The sequence below is a fragment of the Branchiostoma floridae genome, chromosome 15, assembly GCF_000003815.2.
Source record: "Branchiostoma floridae strain S238N-H82 chromosome 15, Bfl_VNyyK, whole genome shotgun sequence".
Classification (NCBI taxonomy): domain Eukaryota; kingdom Metazoa; phylum Chordata; class Leptocardii; order Amphioxiformes; family Branchiostomatidae; genus Branchiostoma; species Branchiostoma floridae.
The window spans coordinates 10,784,495-10,807,540 of NC_049993.1; the positions used below are offsets into that span (position 1 = coordinate 10,784,495).

General features: G+C 42.9%; 2 protein-coding genes across 2 annotated transcripts in view; both read right to left on the minus strand.

The window, feature by feature from the left end:
- LOC118431472 overlaps positions 1-7,899 on the minus strand; it is a gene marked incomplete in the record, with an annotated part of 12,843 nt that extends 4,944 nt beyond the window's left edge. The window contains 7 exon segments of the mRNA XM_035842713.1: positions 40-57; positions 553-709; positions 1,306-1,387; positions 2,029-2,247; positions 5,209-5,336; positions 5,737-5,847; positions 6,953-7,899. Coding sequence (XP_035698606.1) covers positions 40-57; positions 553-709; positions 1,306-1,387; positions 2,029-2,247; positions 5,209-5,336; positions 5,737-5,847; positions 6,953-7,182 — 945 coding nt within the window.
- A 1,617-nt stretch (positions 7,900-9,516) lies between these two features.
- Positions 9,517-19,351, minus strand: LOC118431870 (complement component C6-like). The gene is made up of 15 exons (XM_035843277.1): positions 19,203-19,351; positions 17,787-17,952; positions 17,238-17,418; positions 16,766-16,910; positions 16,015-16,159; positions 15,630-15,768; positions 14,991-15,204; positions 14,409-14,526; positions 14,104-14,207; positions 13,749-13,871; positions 13,285-13,442; positions 12,733-12,958; positions 12,045-12,224; positions 11,446-11,610; positions 9,517-10,953 (listed from the first exon to the last, which is right to left on the minus strand). Exons 2-15 carry the CDS (start codon positions 17,948-17,950, stop codon positions 10,229-10,231), a joined length of 2,787 nt encoding a protein of 928 aa, XP_035699170.1. The 5' UTR covers positions 17,951-17,952; positions 19,203-19,351; the 3' UTR covers positions 9,517-10,228.
- Between the last annotated feature and the right edge of the window lie 3,695 nt (positions 19,352-23,046).

Genomic DNA, 23,046 nt, shown 5'->3' on the forward strand with positions numbered 1-23,046 from the left:
GGCTACGAACCGCACGACGGTAACATGTCCCAGCCGTACGCTGGTTCCATCTGGGGCCTGAGAAAACACAAATAGATTCTTAAACGTGCACAAATCATAATCATTTAGAAGGGATCCATAGTCGCCACAGGCAGTTGAAAATGCCTATTTAGCAAGATATGTGCAAATGTTTCAGACAGTAACTGAGGCTGGTCTGACATGAACTTTATGCTCGGTCACGAGCAAATGCCGATGTGCAAATGTTTGATGTGTGAAAGAACGTGCAAACAATGTACGTCAAACGTGGTGGAAGACGAAACACATTTTATGTCAAACTGCTCTTTCTACATGCACGAAATAAAAGAGCTGTTTGAAGAGGCCATAAAATTCACCCCCAACCTCCTTCACATTCACTGACAAAACAGTTCTCCTTCTAACATCACAAAACCCACACATAATAGAAAAAGTGCGATCTTAAATTTCGTCTTCCACTCTCTTCGAAAAAGGAGTCGAACCCAATATCCCAGGATAGACTCACAGTTTTAGACTTTTACATGGATGATTTTTTTTTACCTTAGAATCGTGCAACTCCTCAATATCCTGGTAGTCTTGCACCTCTGCTGCCCACGACAGTTGCGTGATCTTCTTCTCCGTCAGCTCGACCATCAGCTGGCTCTTCTCGCTGCTGCTTAGTCCAGTAGGCTGCCAGGGGTGGAACTCACCGTAAAACCTGCAGGGTAGACAACGCCAAACAAGTATTAGATTCTCTTACTAGAGGTTGGAACACACTAAAATTTAATAGGAGAATGTCGGACCTACTGTATATTCCCGTTATGTCTTTACAGAGCAAATGATGAAGGGGAGCACGTCACCGGGAGCGTACTGCGCCTGTGCGAGACCAGGAGGTTTGGGGCTTGATTTGGTCAACGTTGCATTGAAATCCCGCTTGTTGCACAGTATATGTTAGAGACATGGTTTCATGTAAAACGTACACGGAGTTTTACCCTTATATACGCACGTACTTTCTTATATGCGGCCCTTTAGTAAACCGGGGGTTTAGCAAGGTTTAGCATGTCTATACTTTTCGCGCAGGCGCAGTACGTTCCGGTGACGTGCTATGAAGGGGACGCCTGAGTATATTTTCACGGGAATGCCATGTGATTGTGTTGAGTATGTAGCAAGATTTAAAAGATCTGGAATTGGTTTTTCCCCTATTCTTAAGATTTTTGGTCTGTGGAATTTTGTTATAGGCCATAGTACGGTATACCAAGTTAATACGGTAACCATTTTATACCCAAAATGCAGCTATATGATATAAATACCTACTTGTCAATGAAGCGAAACGTGTCTTCTTTCAGCATCTTCTTCAGAATGCCGTACTCTGCTCCTTCAACATCGAGCTTGAACACTACAAAATAGAACATACATTTGTGTGCTGCACTCCTACTTAGGCTAACGTCACATTTTCACAAAGGGGCCGGACCGGGCAGGGTTGAGGAACGAACAGTATTACATAGAAGACAACAAAAACACAACAAGGAACAAAATTAATTCAACAGCATGCTTTGTGCATTTTCATTGGCATAAATCTTTAGTTTCCACAAACAGCTCGGCCGGGCCCCGGATACGAAATGTACTATTCATTCATATATCATCAAAAATACACACGTACAGATTGTATGCACAAGCCATGTAGTTAGTTTGGGTATTCACCAGTGCACTGTGCAAGGAATTTCCCAATTTTATGTCACGTTATACCAGTCAAATAAACTGGATATAGCATCTTTAACATGACTTAAATTCATGAGCTAAATATAGCCCATTAAGAATTCGATATCAGTAAGATATCAACATATGTTTAACTGTATACACATTCAATAGATTGTGTTACCATTGATATACATTAACTGGCTGGTGAATTCAAGAGGATGATAGAGATGCATATAAATATAGAAAGTAGGGGCTGAAGATTTCGTCTATTTCTCTTTCATGAAAGGCGCACATAGTCTTCTTCAAAAGTTTTTAACACATAACAATAGCTAGTCGTACCTATGTCGTCTTCAACTGCAAAGTTAGACCGTATCCATCGGGACAGATCTACCGTTGGCACTGTTTTACGGTGAGACAGTTTTCTGTTGCCTCCTGTGTCAGTGTCCTTCTTCTCGGCTTCGCTAACGAACAGAGACCCCCCTCCCCACTGCATGTCCACGCCGTTGTTCTTCCCCTTGTCTGGAGACCAGGCCGATTCAGAAAACGCCGTCATCTCTCCTGAAGCAAGGTCGACTCAGCATTAGACAATATGTAGTAAGACAAAATATGTAATAAGAAGAAATATGTAGTAAGTTCCTCATCTGTATATGTTCCACCGATTATAATTAACAAGTGTTACATTTATCGAAGTCCAGTTATTGCAAACACTGGAATTATACGATTTCCTCATTAATTATGCAAATTAAGTCCTTATTTGCATAAAATGCATATCATTATGAACATCTTTGCCTAAGCTACCTGCATACCTAAAATGCAGGCAATCCGCCGTTCCATTCTGCAGTTATCCTCTTTGGAGTGTCTTGACAAAAACGCCCCTGCAGTTCTACAATTGAATGTTAGGGGACTGAAAATTGCCCCACTTTGTCATGACGCTAAAAGCTATCTACCACCCAAATGTCACGACCATATCACGTACGGGACAAGAGATACATTGAAAAAAACTGCTATGATAGAATATTCTTATTAATTATGCAAATGTACTCCTATTTTGCATAATTAGTATTTTATCTTGTACAACATTGTCTAAGGTACCTACATACCAAAAATCATGAAAATCCGTTGTTCCCTTCTTGAGTTATCCTCGTCAGAAGTTTTTGACAAAAATGCCCCTGCTATCCCAAAACTAGACGCTAGGGGTCCTAAACTTATGTCATTTTTTCCTGAGCACAAGAGCTATCTAATACTCAAAAATCTTGACCATAGCATGTTCAGAACACCGAGATAGCAAAACCGGAAGTTGCGCTGCAGTACCAAGGTCACACACCAGGGGGTCCAAAATTGACCTTGACCTTCGTCTTCCCAACCCCTACCCACATACCAAATATCATCGTAGTCCATCAAGAGGTTCTCAAGTTATGATGTCCACAAATATCCGGAAACACAAACACACACACAGACACACAGACAGACACACTCAAAACCATACCTCCATTTTTTCATGGAGGTAATGATAAGCCCTAGACTTAGAAATGACGTCGGTCGTATTGCAAAAGAGGTTGGAGGTGGGAGGTTTATACTGGTCTTGAGAATGCCATGAACATCCTGACACCGTGTGTACAAAAGGCGGGCGTGTAGAACAGCATATCGACAGCTGAGAATAATCAGTTAATATGACAGCAGTTTTAACAGACGCATTCGGTCAATATTTACTTCCTTCTCGAAAGGAGACAGCCAAACACTGGAGGTTTCATTAAAGACTTTTTAGGGTTGCCCCAACTTGAAATCACAACAGAGCGCCTGGTCCGGTTGTGTTGGTGTCCGTCGACTACTTTTAATTTTGCCAGCTGCACTCCCGTATAAGCACAATAAAAGAGTCAAATGAACGCTTTTCTAAACCTTTCCAAGTAACCGTTGTTGGCCCTCCTAAATTTACCGCTATGCGTTGCCAGCCCTCATTATGAATTTAACGTTATCTAAACGTTACCGGTCTTCCTAACTTTACCGTTAAGCATTGTGGGTTGTCCTAAATTTACCGTTAAGGGTTGCAGACGGTTGGTCACCGTCCACCTCAATTTACCATTCAGTGTTGACATCATCCCCCCATGCAGGCCCTGCAGAATCTATGGTAATGACTAATGTTTTCCACGACAAGATATCTAAAACTGTCTCAGGAGAATGTCCTCAAAATTGCTGCCGTACGCATAACCTGAGACGAATGTGCCCCTTAAGGCCCCCTCTCACTTGACGTGGGGCACGCTTGCGGCATTGCTGCGTTCGTTCACTGCGGCACTGTTGTGTTAATTTCGCCGATTTTGTCTTGCACTCACACTGACGTGCGGCACTGTTGCGTTTCTAGACTAAATGAACATGTTATATTGACAATTGCAGCGTTGTCAATTTATGAAAAATCACCGTAAAATGATGAGAATGCCCCAAAATGAGATTTATAATGAAAAGATTTCCCTTATGATAATGAATTATATGGTACATATGCTATAAATAACATTGAAAGACTTTTACAGTAAAGGAAATGACCCTAATGAACGGACACGAACTATATACCAGATTTCACTCGATGTGTACGTTTTGCACCATGTAACGTTATGTGTAATTATGTATGTTTATATGTTTATTCACCAATTTTGCAAATTTCTAAAATGAAAATGTTTGATATTTCATACTTTTTTTGTATGACGCTGAGTATTTTCATTGTCGGCGGATGGCTTGCCAGCCTATTGATGTCTAAGTCTATCATATATGTAAAAAGTGAGAAAAATATGGCCCGTGGGTCTGAATGACTGCAACTTTGTATTTTATCGGTGGCAGGCTACCAGCAATGATTAGCTTGTAACGTTATAACGCAAACGCAAACTCGTTATCATCCAACATAAATAATTTCTTTTTGAACGTTGTACGATAACCTTTATCTCTACATCCGTATGTTAATCGATAAACCAGTTACATGTACTTATTTTTTGTTTTCAAGTATAAAATACTGACCTACTTTCCATTAAATAAATCAAAAGATGTATTTTTAAGTTAACTCTGAATACGGATACAAGGTAAGTTTTCTGGAATTCGCAGTGTTTTAACTGGATCGAAAACCGCTGTAAAATTATTAGAAATGCATCTAAAATAGTTTTTCGGTGATAAAAGGATGTTTACTTTTGATTCTTGGTGTAAAATAGGCAAAATATATCCTTGATACTGTTTGGGGCATGGTGGCGGCACTGTTGCGGCACCGTTGCGGCACCGTTGCGGCACCGTTGCGGCACTGTTTCGGCACTGTTGCGGCATCTTGCCACTTGCGTTATTTTTAAACTTTTTAAAAAACGTCGCGCTTGCTTGCGGCACTTCTAGGTTTGCTTGCGGCACCTCTAGGTTTGCTTGCGGCACTTCTAGGTTCCGTGGCGGTACATCTGCGTTTTCGAACGCAGCAATGCCGCAAGCGTGCCGCACGTCAAGTGAGAGGGGGCCTTTAGTCTACTATCATTTTTTTCTTCTCCAATCATACATTACCATCTGTATCGGAGACCGCCGTGGGACAGTGAAGCTCGTGGTTGGAGTACGGAGCGAAGTACGGCTGCAGTCTCTCGTCGAGCTCGAACGAATGAATGACGTAATCATGGCCGCCTGGGTATGTTTCTCTGCAATCATGAACATGGCATGTGTGTTTTATATACATGGTTACAGCCTCGCGACATTCCGGCCGTTTGGCCGTATTCACGCGTACGTCCTGCAGGTCTTTTGTTTGCGATACAAAAAAATGATTTCATCAACATGTGACGCGTTACTCATTCACACGTTTAGATGTGTTGAATGGTAAACACAACCATTGTCGGGAATACGAGCGAGTGGTGATGTAATGAACACGGTCGGGGCTAACCGGTATGTTAACCTGCATTCTGCATGCGACAAAGAGAGAACTCGTGATAACAATGAACAACGTAATGCAATACCTGGGGCGCAGGTGAAGAAAGTCAGATCCGCGTAAAGTTTCAAAGCTGAGGCCAAGCTACGGTACACTACACAACAGGTGTCGGTTACCTGAAAAGCTGCACGCTGGATGCAACATTGGCTCCACAGTCCAAAAATATTTTCTTTGGACCCTTGACGCCAGTCTTCGTCTTCTGTATCGGGACGTGACAGGACTTGAACCTGTATGATTGGACGCAATATAACCGATATAAATATTACACAAGAGCTACGGTATACAGATGTATACGTAACATTGACAGTTTACTGTTCTTGAAAGAAGAATCCCATAGACTAGCTTACTTATTGAACTTACTTTGCTTTGTCCAGACCAAAGTGCTACACTATATGTGACTGCATGTTCCAGCGTTGGCAAGGAAGTGAATGGTATTTCCAGTGACGATTGTTTCTTTAGGTAGAGAATATGATCAACTTATATCATTTGATTAGTCTTAAGGGTCGTCCCTACAAATGCTTATCAGCTGAGGGAAACTAATACATAATTATTTTCATAATCAACGATAGACACGTGATACGTCACTTGAAAACGTTAACATCATTTGGCGAAGGTACTCTAGTTACATTATTTCTAATCATCAATGCTGCAATGCAATCAACGTGTCACCCTCCCCTTTGATACAAAGCTCCCGGCGGTAACACATGGAACAAGATGGCTGCCTTAGCACTGTAGCTGGCAGTTGAACATTGGGTTTTTACATACCCTAGTTTTTTTAGAGCACATATCTCTCACAGATCATTAACCATGGATTTCAATACAAAGCTCCCGGCGGTAACACATGGAACAAAATGGCTGCCTTAGCACTGTAGCTGGCAGTTGAACATTGGGCACTTTTAGAGCACATATCTGTCACAGATCATTAACCATGGCCCATGATTTATGACGGAGATGTGTAGAGATTGTTCATCGTTCAGACAACGTCCTGTGCACGGAGGCGGTACGTGAGGTGAGTGGGTCGATCTAAAATTTTGGACAATAGACAATACGTGTGGGTGCACTGCTGCAAGGTGTCAGTGGAGTTTTACTTCATGGGACGTTACTATTACATTGACACGCTTCTCGAGTTGGTCATGATAACCCTTTAAGTTCTGTGTGTCACTCTGTAGACAACATGTCATGACAAACGTGGTTGGTCGATACTCAGGACCCTGATTCCACCAGGTGGGTAGCCATAAATAAATTATTAGCTTCCATGTGGGCAATGGGGCATGCAAAAGAGCAATTAATAGGTTGTAAAAAAGAGGTCAGTCATATCCAATAAGTACTCACTGTGTGACAAACTTTGTCTGCTGGCATGTGGACAGCTGAGACTGCAGATCATGGCACGAACAGTTCCCGACCACCCGAAACCTTACCGGACAGGAGTATGGCGTGATGGCAGGCCAGCCTTCAAACATGCTGACTTCATACGTGTTAAAGAACACCTGAGTCACCATGCCTGCCACAAACGACACCAAGAGCGGGATCGCTCGCCTCCTGTTGAAGTTTGACATCGCCATCCGAGATCTGTTATAGGGTATATGTTTGTGGTAGGGGGTAGAAGGTAAAGACTAAAACAGTGTGTCAAAAGGGAACAAAAGGGCAACTGTACGGGGACGGTGTCTGGCCTTACCTGACTTTTCCGGTAATCATAATGGACTGTACGATATTTTGCGGGGGTGCACGGTTGGCTCTGTGATCCTTTTTCATACTTCAAGAGTTATGCAATATATCTGGTTTTTGGAAAGATTCTCTTGATATGATATATATGATAAATAATATTCATATCTATATGATTTTATTGCTATCAAAACCTAATCGGATTTGCTTCTGCGCCATCGTCCGATTAATATTTTTGTCACGTACATGCACGAGAGCTTTCACAATTGTTCGACGCAAAATAGATTGTACTCCATTTTCACTAAGCTTTCTTTATATATGATAAGTAGAGTATCAGTACGTGAGACAAATTTTAAGTACCTGTTGAAAAATTCTACCCTTGTGAAAGACATAGAATTTGGCGACCTCATTTCCACCAGTTACTCATCTTCATGTTTGGTATTTGTTTATGTTCCGCCTGCCATGAATTGCATGTGTTACATTTATTCCAGTCCAGTTACGGAACACAATGGAATTATAGAATTTCATCATTAGCTATGCAAATAAAGTGCTTATTTGCATAGTAAATGTATCTAATTGAGTATGTTGTAAGTGTAGAATAAAGTAGATATGAAAAAATGCAGATAGTATGGTATTCCCTCAAGAGAGAGAGAGAGGAGTGGTAATTCAAAGAGCATTCGACTGCACCGGAGTGTCGTTACTCTTGAATCGAAAGGACCTGTTCGAATCAGAGTAAAATGATGGAAATCCGTCATTCCTTTCTTTAGTTATCCTCCTCGGGAAATGCCCCTGCAGTTCGAAAAAAAAATGTTAGGGGGAGATATAGAAAAAATGCTATGATAGAGTCTTCTCAATAATTGTGCAAATATCTCCTTTTTTTGCATAATGTATATTTCGTTTTGTACAACTTGTCTAAGCACCAAAAATCATGAAAATTCGTTAGTCCTTTCTTGAGTTATTCTCTTAGGAAATGTTTGACAGAAACGCACCTGCAATTCTATAACTAGCTGCTAAGAGGCCCAAACGTAAGTCACTTCTTCCCAAGCGCAAGAGCTATCTTTCATCCGAAAATTGTCACAATAGCTGTAATATGTCCAGAGATATCAAACGCAGAAGTTCAGCTGCAATACCAATGCAAGGGAAGCCGCTAGGGGCCAACAATGTAATAGTTTCCAGCTTTCGTCACATCACACCATGTATGAAACCAATCTATTCAGCCGTCCCTTAGTTATCTTTATAAAAGACAGACACACAAACACTACTGAAACTATAATCTCCATTACATATACATCATTGAGTTAGATATAACCTTCATGAATATTTCATGGCGATAATAAAACATTCATTGAGGTAATAAGTAATCCTACGTCGCAGGCTGTTTGATTTGTCACGCATGGGACAGGCTGACTATTTAAAATGACTTAATTTGGAGACGTGGTGTGTGTGTCTGTGTGTGTGTCTGTGTGTGTGTCTGTGTGTGTGTGTGGGGGGGGGGGGCTCCCTTGACGCTTACTTTGACCCTATTTACACTAAGAGGTGAATCTCCTTGGTAGAGTAATTCTAAGCTAATGGACACGCTGTCCTTGTGTCCTTCAATTTGATCACCTCGTTACAGCGTGTGTCCGACCTCCTGACAACAGGGGCGCTGGTCGATGTATCAATCAAATGGCTGGATCTAATTAATATACACCATCCATATGAGAATGAGACATATATCTACCGCCGTCGGTTCGTATCAAGGTCATATAGCTAGGGTCAGTATACATGCAGTTGAATATTCAATAACGCTACATCTGCAATGTATATTAAACCTTTTAAGGACTAGGAATTAGGCATACCGAAACGATTACAAACAAGCCGTACACTACTACTGCTACTTCTCTTTTTTGTTCCGCTGGATTTGTCTTCCTGTTTCATCTTACAAAGGTGTTGTCTGGGTACCATTATACTGGTTAGGCCAATAATCAGATACGTGTGGCATATACATATGCACGTACTTTAATGAAAAACAGCTAATCTATTTGTTTTGTATTTTATCTAGACACTATAGGTTCTATGTATACTTGCTTTCATGGTTAAATTTTCATCCTATCCTTCTGGCCTTATCTCGGCTAATGTCATAGAAACATGACGCAATTCAAAACCGATCACACACGTTATCTACAACTTACAGAAATAATTACAAAAGAGAAATGAACACAGAACCTTAAAAAAGTTACCACCTTAGTGCACCATTTGTTTTTATGTCAGAGTTTATTTATAAAACGTAGAATGTTAATCACTGCCATTGACCTTATTGACTCTGAAGTGCACCGTTAACAAATATAGTAACCGTATCGCAAAATCATGGAAAGGATTGTAACAAAAACAAACCATTGCAAATGGGTTATACAAATGTATCTTCATGAAGAGGCTCATGACTTGTAAGATATGAAGACATCATATGGCAGTGTGCATTTCCTTAGATACGATGAAAATTCACTCATGTACTAGTATTTGATAGGCTAGGAGGAATTCATTTTAGTGTATCAAACATGACATTTCTAGACACCATCTTAAAACATACAAAGGGATATTCAACTGTCAAAACAACTTCAACATAATAAAATCATAAAGCAATAAATTGCATGGTAACATTTAGGCAAATAGACAAGTACAAACACTTTTAACAAAATTCTGAGTGGCTTTCATATAAATATCAACCTTGTACGTAAAAAAAGAGCTTTGCATAGTTCACCGTTTTTTTGATAGGGAACAAAATTCCCCTCAGTCAATCAACATATCAGTTTGCTTGGAAGAAAATAAATCTTCATCTCACATGGCAAGAATAGCTGTACAAGCATAGTGTTGGTGAATACTTAAGAAAGTTTTACTATTCAAGTCTACAGTAAGTACTATAGATAGACTATTCCAGTTCTTCAATGGACAATGGAGTCTCACTATTCACTAATAATCATAGTAGTCATCATCGTTGTTTCTCCAGGTGTCTAGAACGCTTGAGATGACGTCATCAGGATCAGCTGGTGACGTGTCAGCATCAGTTGATGACGTTTCAGCACCAGGACGAGCTGGTAAGGCAGCAGCAGCAGATTCACTCTCCGTTGGAGATTCGGTACTTCTCTCATTACCGTCGGCAGGTTCCGGGTCCTCTTCGGCATGTTGCCGACCGCCTCCGGAGGATGCCGAAGACGATCCGTGGTGGTGTCGACGGGGATTGGTGGATGGTGGCTCTGTTGGATCATCCTCCTCTTCATATGGTATCCTAACTGTGTCCCTAACCCTGTCTTCACCTGGTATCCTAACAGTATCCCTAACCCTATCCTCATCTGATATCCTCACCGTGTCCTCATCTTCTTCAGGTATCCTAACAGTATCCCTAACCCTATCCTCATCTGGTATCCTAACGGTTTCTTCATCTTCTTCTTCTGGTATCCTAACCGTGTCCCTAACCCTGTCTGTTTCAACTACTCCTCTACCAGCCGAGCCACTAGATACCGCACTTGCCCCATCACTATAGCTAGCATTAGTGCCTCTTGAGCCAAAGCCTCCCGTCCTATCTGGCCTGGACCCAGGTCGTGACCCAGGTCGTGACCCCTCTGCTGACCCGGCGTGTCCATGGGAACCACGCGAACCGTGGACGCCGACTGAGTGTGTGTCTTCTGATTCATCATCTACAAGGGGTTAGAAAATTCACCATTTCACCAATCCGCGAACAGTGTCTATTTCATTTACGTTTTTGAAAGTGGATTTACTACATTTTAACACACATTGCGTGAGAAATAAGAGTGATTGGAGGGTATGAATATCTTTTATGGTGATGGGAATCAACAATAATCGGCTAATATTAGTACGAACATACTATACAGATTTTACAATTTCTTGCGAAGGCGCTTACTAAAATCATTTCTTAAACGATCATCATTTTAATTTGACAAAAGTTTGGAATGGTAGATGAGAATATATGTAAAAGAAGCAATTTGATGGAAACAGTCCTTGTGTCTCCAATGTTAGTGAATCATGGCATCATTTTAAAGGATATTACTTTGCTTAGGTCTAAAGGTATTAATTTAGTTAATTTTATGGGTGGCTTTATTGGGGGTGGATTTATCAAGGGTTTAGTGGGATTTTAGTGGGTTGGGTGGTTGTGAGAAAGGTATATTAACCTTCAACACAGTGTTCGAACAGGACTGATGCGGATCGGCCGGTGGTTGTCCCGCGGGGGCAGTCCAGGCATGACTTCTGGCCGGGCAGGGTCTGGAAGGCGCCGGCTGGACATGCCCTGCAGGGCGCGTACCCGGTACGGGAGTAGTACCCCGGCTGGCATTGTGCTGTGGACAGAACGAGACAACACGAAAATTAGAAAACATGGTCAGTGCAGTGACTTCCATTAGCAAGTTAAGCAGACTTAATTTGAAGTGTAAACTGTATCTTAGACAAAACGTAGAATAAATGAGTGATCGAACAGGTGTAGAAAAGTTGCTATAGAGAACATATAACTTATAAGACCATCTGTATATATAAGACGAGAGACGTTTCGCACTGATTTATGTTATAAGCACCATGCACCTATCATGCTTATATCAAAACGACTGGTTAATACCAAACAAAGTTTTTTTTAGCAAAGAGAAAGTGGAAATATGCATTTGCATTGTCTTCTGTTATAAGTATCATTTACCCATATCAAAATCAAATTGAATGGTAAATACCAAATAAAGCTTTCATACGCAGTATGTACGAAGACCACTGTTCACACAAGACTTACTCAGGCATGGCTGTGAGTTACAGGTCTCTGTCTCGGAGTCCTGTCCGGGGCAGGTCTGACCGTTGTTCCGGGGGGTGGGGTTGCTGCAGGTTCGGCGGCGGACCCGCTGTCCCGACCCGCAGGACTTACTGCACGGCGCCCAGGAGCCCCAGCACGCCCAATTCCCGTGAACAGCAGTACCTAACAAAAACGACACAAGAAGAAATGATAAGGACACTATCACGACTTTCCTACATTCTTTATACCTTTTGGTAGATACACATTCTATAATGAATGAATGAACTTTATTGCACGACAGTTGTGCACTGTACAAAGTATGGCAACTATGATTATATGACAAAGCAAAAAGTACAATAAAATTCTCCTAAGCTTTTCCGGGGTCTATGACTACAGGAATATCGGTGTAAATGGTACGTATATTGACATAATATACTTGTTGAACGTTTCAGTCTGTTACAGTACATTCTCTCTTTTGTAGAGCATTACACATGATTACGCGGGGAGAAAATGTGTTTGTCTTGCAATTATGCGACTAGCAAAGGACGTCCTCATAGGCGCAGGTCTGGGACTTACAAGTCACGAGGCTAAGGAAATACAGGTAAAGTTGTGAGCAAACGCAAGCAGTTTTTTGCTATTGTCCGTTCTAAATTGAATGATGTCGGTATACAGTCAAACTGCGCACACTTACCGACGTTATCCACCTGCGTGCCCAGTTCGCAAGAGATCCCGTAGGTTCCCGCCTTGCAGACGCAGACGCACTCCGTGCCGATCATGATGGCCTGGCCGTTGTTCTGGCAGGAGTTACACTTGCAGGAGTGGTAGAAGTGCAGGTACTCCACCAGAGCCTTCTCCATGTTCCGCCGCTTGATGTCCGCGTACGGGATGCCGACCAGGAGTTCAGAGATGGGCGTGATCTAAGGAACAGATAATGTATAGGCATTGGCGTGCCCATATACGGTGTGTGCATCGAACATGTACATACTAGCATACATAGCATGATTGCTACCAACATAGTTGAGTTTTTAATTTTGGTCTGTGTTGGAATAAAGTTTAGCGTTGTACTATGATTACTACCAACACCGTGAGTTGAGTTTTCATGATAATGTATTAGACTCACGGTGCACTATAGTGGATCTACTTATCCAACCAACATGTTTGTGACGTCGCGATCGGCTCTTTATATCTATAACTGATGGAAACACCCAATGCCATGTCAGTGTTCCTAGCAATGAGTTTGTACCTCATAGCTGATGATGGCAGGGTTCCGCTTGACGTCCTGGATCCACGCCTCGTACTTTTGCGGGTTGGGACCGTTAGCGAAGGCCAGCTGGCCGGCAGACTCAGACGAGCCGCCCTTCACATGGGAGAAGGACTCGGACGCCGACAGGGTGAAACTTCCTGTAGAACGACAATAAACATTTCAAATAAGAGTTTTAAACGGTCGTTCCAAAAAGCAAGAGTTTTTTTTCCATCATGATAGCTTTTGTGTATTCCTACTACTACACTAGGATCATCATCGGAGGCCTATGTTCCGACCGGAACAAAGGGCCCAAGTAAGTAAGTAAACTACTACACTACTACAAGCAACAAGAGCTAGTATTTGAAATTTGGCTTGTCGCCATATTGTCACACTTTCCAGCCTGATAAATGACTACCATGCGATCAATGGAACTGAGGTTTCATAGACATTCTAGGTTCTCTCACCGCTGTTCCTCTGGGAAAGCGCGTTTTCTTTGCACCTGCTGCCGCTGCTGCTGCCGGAGAAGCTGAAGAATGAGGCCTTAGCTTCGGCACTCAGACACGATTTCTGCTCCTCCTCGGTGAGACCTGAAACAATGACGTTCGTCTTAGACTTTGAGATATACATGTATGATGTCATATTCTTTGGTTACACCACCACTATCATGTATGTATGAATGTATAATCATGCAAATCTAACGTTCAGACTAAGGGAAAAGAAGCAGTCTTCATAGTACTTTAGTAAGTATATGTGTTCTGGTCGGTTCAACCGTTGGTACACTTGTTTTGTTAGAATATGTGCGGAGTAACATATACTCACCAGAATGTGACAAGTCAGCCCTGCTGTACCGGTAAACGTACTCATACTGTCCACCCAGACTGCCCGAGGAAAAGTAGTGCGTGCCGAAGTCCTCAATAAGGAAGCTAAAATTAGAAAAAGGAAAGGAAATAGATTTATGATAATGGCACACTTTTTAATTCTGGGGGTAAACTTTGATAGTATAGACCCTGGAACAATCAAATTTCATTGCTAGTGACAACGCGTTTCGCATGCATCGGTAAGGTTGACAACCGTTAGGTCTATCACTGAGCTGGTTGGCTAAATTAAGGAATCGAACCGTTTACCTGTAGTCCAGGTAGTTGTAGTACACAGGTAAGTCCTTCATTCGCCGCAGGAAAATGTCGGATGGGTTTAGTCCGTTTCTGCGCATCTTGAACTGAGCCAGCTCGACGGTGTTCACCACTGCGGAGTCAAGTTGAAAGTAAGAGTCATGAACCCCGACACGACAGAAAAAATACCAGTAATAACAGATTTGACTAAGAGCTAAGATGTATAAAGGTGGCTATTTACATCAGGGCACTCCAGCCATCACTGAACAGAGACGGTGGGAGTTATAAACTTCCTGGCACTTTCGACCAATTGTTATCGTCACGTGTTGATAAGATCACGTGTATGTAACTCTCGCGAGTTTAAGTTCTGAAGTGATTGGTCATCAGTATTGATCCTGAAGAAGGCGACACTTGTCGTTTAAAATTTGATTCATGTATACATTTGTGTTGTAGTAAAGTTTAGCATTGCACTTTGATTACTACCAACAAAGATTACTACCAACGCAGCTTCCATGAAGACTTGAGTAATGAAAGACGAAAATCAACGATGCAACAGGGGTGAGACAGAAAATCTTAGCAAGTACTATGCGAACTGACCTTTGAAGTACTTGGAGTCTATTTTCTGCGCGGACTCGATGACTTCGTGAGTCATGCGGGACTGGCTGTGCGACACACCGCCACTCGCCTTGATGACGAAGAAGCTGCCCGACCCGCCAACCTTCACGTTCCGCTGGGAGTTGGACCTCGTCTCGCGGTAATATTCCTCCGCGCTGTTGTACGCCGTGGCCGCGAAGGAGTTATCAGCGAGAACCTGAGGACGAAGATGAAGTCTTGTAAGGCTTTCGTCACATTTACAAAACGAATAGTATGATATAAAAGACGCAAAACTACACAAGACTTAAAGAAGAGAAGCATGGACATTAATTTCTAAGTTTACATTTTTACGCATACATTTCTATTTTTCGTTTCCACAAACAGCCTGACCGGGCCCCGGTTTGGGAATGTGAGGTTAGCCTAAAGGAGCTGTGGGAGATTTATCAGTGGCTTGTTACGATGTCTCATTCTTTCTTGGAGGAAATCTATAGCGGAGGAACCCTCCTCCTCTTGGATTATCAAGACTCAGAAAACATAGACTATAGCAAAGATGGTTCTCTACATCATGGAATGATAAGATTACGTATATACGTAATAGGCATCATGACTGTTAACGCCCAATAAGAAGAACATTATGCTTACTTGGAAGCGGTAGTTCTGCAGGTTTTCGGGGAGGCGGAAGCTCTTGCCGTGGTCTCCGCTGTAGACAGTGTTACACGTGCCGCCGTACAGTCTGTTCTCCAGAACCTTCCCGGCAACCTCTCCTGACAGGATGTTGTACCTGTTACCATGGAAACCATGCGTTAGCAATGGAGCTTAGCAAGAAAAATCCATTGTTATTGTCAACTTATAGAACTTGCTCCTTCGTGTTGCCTATTCATCAAAGAACACTGTCTATCCCACGTTTCCTTTTTTCTTCTCTAGGCTAGCCTTTTTGAGAGTTCCGGCTCTCTCTATATACTATAATTATGTTAAAGTATGACTACCAAAACAACTCTATCATCTATTTCAAGTCGTTGACACTCACCCGCTGCCAGCGAACGCAATGTTGGGGATGGCGTCGAAGTCCTGTCCGTCACACACGTCAAAGATCCGGTCACACTGCCGCTCGTCGGAGAAGTCCCCACAGTCGTTATCACCATTGCACGTCTGGAGCTGCGGGATGCACCGCACTGAAGAGGGAGGGGGGGGGGGGTTAACAGGTGCTTATTGTATGCACTACGGCAACGTGTTCTTAGGGGGCGTTGTCTGAAAAGACCACGAACAAACAAGGCGCTACGTGTACTTAAGTTTCTTGACTTCGAAGTTCCAACTATCTCTCTCGCACACAAACACACCACGAGTTATGAACGAAGCTTACTGAGATGAGTTAGCAGGTGCTTACGCTATGCACTACGGCAAAGTGTTACTAGGGGGCGCTATACACAAAGACCACGAACTAACACGAACACACACTATATGTACTAAAGTTTCTTGACTGCCAACAATCTCTCTCGTACACAAGTACAAACACAGCATGAGGTATCTTCCAATTTTTTGTTTATATTTTAAGTTGACAGTACTGCAGGAGGGAGCGAAACCCTGGTACCCGCCGTGAAAGAATTCACCCTGTGGTGGCCTGTACTGTCTTTTTTCAATTTCTTCATTTATGATTTGTTTACTGCTCTGGTATAATCTTGTAATTGTTGCCTAGTAGAAGTGCTAAATCTATCTTCCCTCTTGCTTTATATTTTGTTTTAGTACCATCATTGCACAAAAAGGGTATGAACGAAGCTTACTGTTTTGGCATGTGAACTCGTTCTCCCTACAGCTGTCCTTAGGCGGGCAGGGCTCGTTCGTGACGCAGGGGCGGGTCTCGTGCAGGTCGGCGGGACAACCGTGCCCCTTAAACTGGGTGGGCCTGAGCACCAGCCGGTCCCGCTCCTGGCGACGGGGAAAGAACAAAGAAAAACATCAGTGAAGATGATACGAGGATAGCAAGTACAGTGACCCAACTTAAAAGTCTGAGACGTTTAGACGATCCATAGCAAAAACAAAAACAGAGCATGAAAATATTCGATCTAGTGTCGTCTCGCAGGTAGTTATATTCAACACATATATAGAGAAATGTCAAGAACATTGACTGAAGAACAATATTATCGTTATAGGTGTTTAGCTTTAGACGTTAATTTCATTCTATCAAACTTTCCCGGTCATGACCCGAAACAGGGAGAAAAGGAAGAATAGTGGTAGAAAAGAAAACGGCTGTACCTCCTTCCTCTCACAGGGGTCGCACCGTGTCCAGTTCCCAAACGTTCCCACAATGCAGTCGATGGGACAAGTCTGCAGATTGCAGGCTCGTGATTGGCGCAGAGTGGGACACGCCCTTCCGCCGTGCGCGGGATGCCGGGTAATGGCGCGGGTCCGGGCCTGGTTGCCGCCCTCACAAGATCTGAGCAAACACCACATCATAACATATATCATGAAAATATTCATTTTCGTTACCTCTTATCATTCACTGATTCATTAATTCGTTCCCACATTTATTCTAATGATGTATTAATCAATTCACCGACATTTATTCCAATGATGTATTAATCAATTCACCGACATAACGTGGAATCGACATCATTAAGAAAATGGTAAAAAAATTGTATGATTTGGTTTCTATGCCAGTTACTAGTGCATTACCCATAAGAAAACGACTGCATTTGCTTACATGTAAATATGATAGATATGGTAAGCTTAGCTACTCTCCAAGCAGAGGTTGGTTGGGAAAATCGTGACCGTTACAGACGTTACTGTCAAAGGAATTGTTACCTGGAACATGTGGACCAGGGAGACCACCCCCCTACTTGGCAGTGGACGGGAGGAGGAGGTGGCGGCGGGGCACGTCTCCTTCTCCGCCGCCGCCAGCCGTCAGACGGCACGGTCAGGACGGCAATCACCGCCGCCAACACCAGCAGGCGAAACATGCACCTCATGTCTGGGGAGAACAAAATTAAAGATGTGTCAGCACTTTTTCAAGACAGATATTATCGCAATTTTCGTACAATGGTTATTGGTTAACCTGGATGCCAGACAGTTTCCAGGGCCTATACAGCCCCAAATCCCCGGCTCTAGGGTCAACATGGCCCTAAGGAAATGCTACAGTTGGTACCCCGAGTTAGAGTACTTACTACAGAGTTAGACCCTAAGAAACATATCATTGAGATCAAGATTTAAGCTGGGGTCTGGTATCCGGACTTGAAACTACGGCGCACTTCCAAGTAACGTAAAGCGCCACCAACATATACCATCTGAGAACTGTGATCGTCATGATAACCCGTCATGGGACAGTCCATTTTCCGAGTATGGGGAATACCGTCTCAGGTGGTTTGAAACACTTTATAAAGCTTCCCAAATCGAATGTGGGCCGTTCACATTCACAAAACCTGTAACACATTTGCCGTTTGACTGGGATATGATTGGAGCGAAATTCATCCGAAAAAGCCCGGAAGTTCACAATCCAATTTTACAAAAGCTCTTTTAAACACGGGCCATAGGATCTCATAGTGACAACAGTTATACGAAGGAGACGTTGAAGGTTATACAAAGCTGACTGTTGACATATTACTTCCATAATTTAAGCTTAATCAAGTTTGACATTGAATCCATTTCCTGGTGTCCTCGTAAGTAGGTCACCACGAGACAAAAAACTCCGTTCTCTAACATTAATCCGAAACGAACCGGAAACAAGAAGTTGGCAGACATTTCCCAGTTGTATCCCCGGCCCTTGGTTTACGTCACATTCCGTTCCAAGACAGCTATGGCTCGTGAGGATCATTTTGAAACAATGGCCACTAGTACTACTAGTGGCGGGACACCACAACTGGACTTTGTGCGTCACCAAGCTTTTACAATCAGTTGATTAGTCCTCCGATTAAACAACACGTCAGATCGCCTGATCATAAAATAAGTGTAGGTACGACGGTCATAACTAAAGCAAAACTGGATCCCGGGACAAAAATTGATGTTTATAAGATAAATATGGGTATGCAATATACGTAGACTTGATAAGACATCGTATGGCTGGCACAAAACAGACCGCCCAGTGCACTTAAATATTGATCATTGACTTTGTTTGGTCTATGAAACGAAGGTACGTGCTAAATTGGGTCAACTTATTAAAGTTAGAAGACCGTTGACGGATTAGCTAAAATAGTTCACTTTTATCAAGAAAAGACGCTGACTTACCTATTTGATCGTCTGAAGATCCGTGGAGTCAGGTACGACGAAGGGAAAGTTCTGTGTCACGATCTTGGAGTCTGTCCGACTACAGGGCAACACTCTGGCTGCCGCCTCTTGGCGCGCCCTCTTATACCCGCTACACCGGAAGTCACGTCATGTGACCACGCTTGCTACTGGGACGGTGCGCAGGGGGCGATTCCAAGATTCCCGGCCTTCTGAGAAGGCTTGGCTTTGGGAGTCCCCGAGATTTCACTCAGCTAAATCGCTGAGTTGACGGATTACTGTAATACTATGCAAATCCTTCTAGTCAACACTGTCAGCGTTTATCACTCTTTCTTACTGGCACGGCGAAGATTAATTTTGTCGACTTATAAGTCATTGTTTGAGCGGGTATGCATGGGGTATGGGAGTTATGCATTTTCTTAATAGCCCTACGTTACTAATCTTAGCCCCTGGTGAGACCGTTTGAATTTCGTCAGAATTTTTGTGGAGCGATTAGTATTTATCGACAATTGTGCTGGCTAAGGATCCATTACAGCTGTATTACCAATATGGTCAATAGGTTTAAACACCCTATGGCTCAGCCACAAGTTTGATATATGGGCTCAGATGTTAAAAACATTCTTTTTGATGTAAGCAAGCATATAAACGATCAAATGAAGGACTTGGAAACAGTTTCGGATACAAAAAGATACGATTTTGTTCAAAATTGTTTACTTGTAACGCCCCAGAATAGCCCGAAATGAACTATTCCAGTTAGTATGTGGTGTAGCTGTTGTACGTGCGGTCACGGCCATCTGACAGTAAGGTGGCATTGAACCTTTGTTAAAGGTTGGCTGGCAACGAACCATAAGTGGGGTCCAAGCAGAGGTCACGGGTGGGGGAAATTGGGACCTTCTCATGTGCCCGTTTTCTTTCCGGAGAAAATGTGGCAAAGGTCACAATCAGAAGTTCCCCACCAACCTCCGATTGAAGACCAGAAAAAAGGACAATGTATTCGCTGATTCGCTAAGACTTAACATAATGCCTTAGACACTTGTCGGCGTGCCCTGCCCGTGGAGCTGCTGACTGTGCATGAGGGTGGACGTGCGAAACTTCACGGAAGTTCACGGGAAGTCCAGTCAACACCGGCTCGAGTTTCCGATTATTATCAAAACCCTTCTCGTGCCAGAAGTTAGAATTCAGAACAATAGAAACCTAGAGTAAACCCAGAAAGATAAACCTAGAGTAAACCCAAACAACTTGTTTTGAACCTTTTGGTAGGGATTTTGGTAGGCCATTACGGAGCTACATAAAAATTGTTGTTGTTGTTGTTTGTTAGGTTGGTTTCAAAGTTCGTAGCCTTTCATAGCAACCAGCTGTTCGGACTAAGGCATTCCGAGATCGTTTTCTAAATGGAAATGGAAATGGACAAGAACAATTTCGTACATTTAAAGTTGATGAAAGGCTTCTCTACCCAATCATCAGATTCTATAAGCAATTTGCTGACAAAGAATTAACTCGTAACCCGAGAACGACTGTTTAATAGCGTTTTTCGGCGTTAGGTGTTTTCAGAATAGGCCCGACAAGGAAATCACCCTATAACCTAAAGTAACCTTTATAACGTGTGGAGACAGGTAAATATTTACATTTGATCCCTCAGACGATCAAACAACTGGATGGGTCATTGTTCGTTTGAAGTTCGTTTTGTCACGGTATGTCAGTGTGTGTCAGTGTGTGAGTGAGTGAGTGTGCGTGTTAGTATGTGTGTGTTTATGTATGTGCGTGCGTGCGTGCGTGCGTGTGTGTATGTGTGTGTGCATGCGTGCTTGTGTGTGTATGTTTGTGTGTGTGTGTGTACTTGTGTGTACAGCAAAGCGTCTCAGCCTGTCACAATAGTATCTTCATTAAATGCAGATATTAACGACGAAACTCCCTATTCCATGCACTTCCGTCACATTTCTTATAACCTACCGAAACCCTGAAACTCCGGATATCAAATCACACAGACTGATGAGTTTTGGGTTCCAATCTGTTTTCGTGACTTCCTCATTAGTCAGCTTCTGATCCGTAATGCGACCTCTCGTCAGCAGCAACAATGTGTTCTTAACATGTAGCTTCTACAGTCATGAAAGCGTTATAATTAAACCTTAAAATAAATTTGTCTTTAATGTTGAGATTTTCTGACGGATTCATTTCTATTACTCATGACAATAGGTGAGCCAGCTGAAAATGTGAAACTTGGTGAATTCCAAAGCCCTCCCAGCCAGCAAAGAGAAGTGTTTTATAATTATAATAAGTACAAATTCTGCGTTTAAGTGGTTTTCTCGGCGTGTTGACATAGAGTACACCCCTATGTTTACGATAAAGCAGTCCGTGTCCATGAACTTTGACCTGCAAGTCGTACGTGTGGTTGTAGGGCTGACGTCACAGTTGAGTTGCGTGGTAGGGAGCAAAAAACGACTATAGTTCCTACTTAAAGCCTTTGAAAATCCTTCTTTTCTTTGGAAATGTTTGCCCAACCTTGAGGTTTTTTTTGCTAGAAGTGACAACTAGGGTCTGATCTTTCATATTTTGTTCAAAATTTCTTCAGTTGACCAGTTTTGATGGCGTAGTGATAGATCTGAGTTGTTGGGTCCAGCGGATGGCTACAGGAGTGAAACTGGGTCAAAGGTGAGGTTTATTTACTTGAATCAGCTGTGGCGAGAGTTGGTCATACCTTGGTCATACCTTCAAGGTCATACCTTGGTCATAGACTCATACCTTGGTCATACCTTGGCCATACCTTGGCCATACCTTGATCATACCTTGGTCATACCTTGGCCATACATTGGTCATACCTTGGTCATACCTTGGTCATACCTTGGTCATACCTTGGTCATACCTTGGCCATACCTTGGCCATACCTTGGCCATACCTTGGCCATACCTTGGCTATACCTTGGTCATACCTTGGTCATACCTTGGTCATACCTTAGCCATACCTTGGCCACACCTTGGCCATACCTTGGTCATACCTTGGTCATACCTTGGCCATACCTTGGCCATAACTTGGTCATACCTTGGCCATACCTTGGTCATACCTTGGTCATACCTTGGTCATACCTTGGTCATACCTTGGTCATAGCTTGGTCATACCTTGGCCATACCTTGGTCAAACTTCTGTCATACCTTGGTCATACCTTGGTCATACCTTGGTCATACCTTGGTCATAATTTGGTCATACCTTGGTCATAACTTGGTCATATATTGGTCATACCTTGGTCATACCTTGGCCATACCTTGGCCATACCTTTGTCATACCTTGGTCATAGCTAGGCGATACCTTGGCCATACCTTGGTCATACCTTGGCCATACCTTGGTCATACCTTGGTCATACCTTGGTCATACCTTGGTCATACCTTGGTCATAGCTTGGCCATACCTTGGTCATATATTGGTCATACCTTGGTCATACCTTGGTCATACCTTGGTCATACCTTGGCCATACGTTGGCTATACCTTGGTCATACCTTGGTCATACCTTGGTCATACCTTGGCCATACCTTGGTCATACCTTGGTCATACCTCGGTCATACCTTGGTCATACCTTGGCCATATATTGGTCATACATTGGCCATACCTTGGCCATACCTTGGCTATACCTTGGCCATACCTTGGTCATACCTTGGTCATACCTTGGTCATACCTTGGCTATACCTTGGCCATACCTTGGTCATACCTTGGTCATACCTTGGTCATACCTTGGTCATATATTGGTCATACCTTGGTCATACCTTGGCCATACCTTGGTCATACCTTGGTCATACCTTGGCCATACCTTGGTCATACTTTGGTCATACCTTGGTCATAGGAATAGGATGCGCAAGTAG

Bases quoted from the DNA above. Each gene is read 5' to 3' on its own strand.
- LOC118431870 (XM_035843277.1), bottom strand. From the start codon at position 17,950: ATGAGGTGCATGTTTCGCCTGCTGGTGTTGGCGGCGGTGATTGCCGTC. The intron at 15,769-16,014 runs GTGAGTGTCAAC...CCATGGTAACAG, and splicing joins ATTGCGTTCGCTGGCAGCGG to GTACAACATCCTGTCAGGAG. The intron at 13,443-13,748 runs GTGAGAGAACCT...GTCGTTCTACAG, and splicing joins GCTTTCCCAGAGGAACAGCG to GAAGTTTCACCCTGTCGGCG.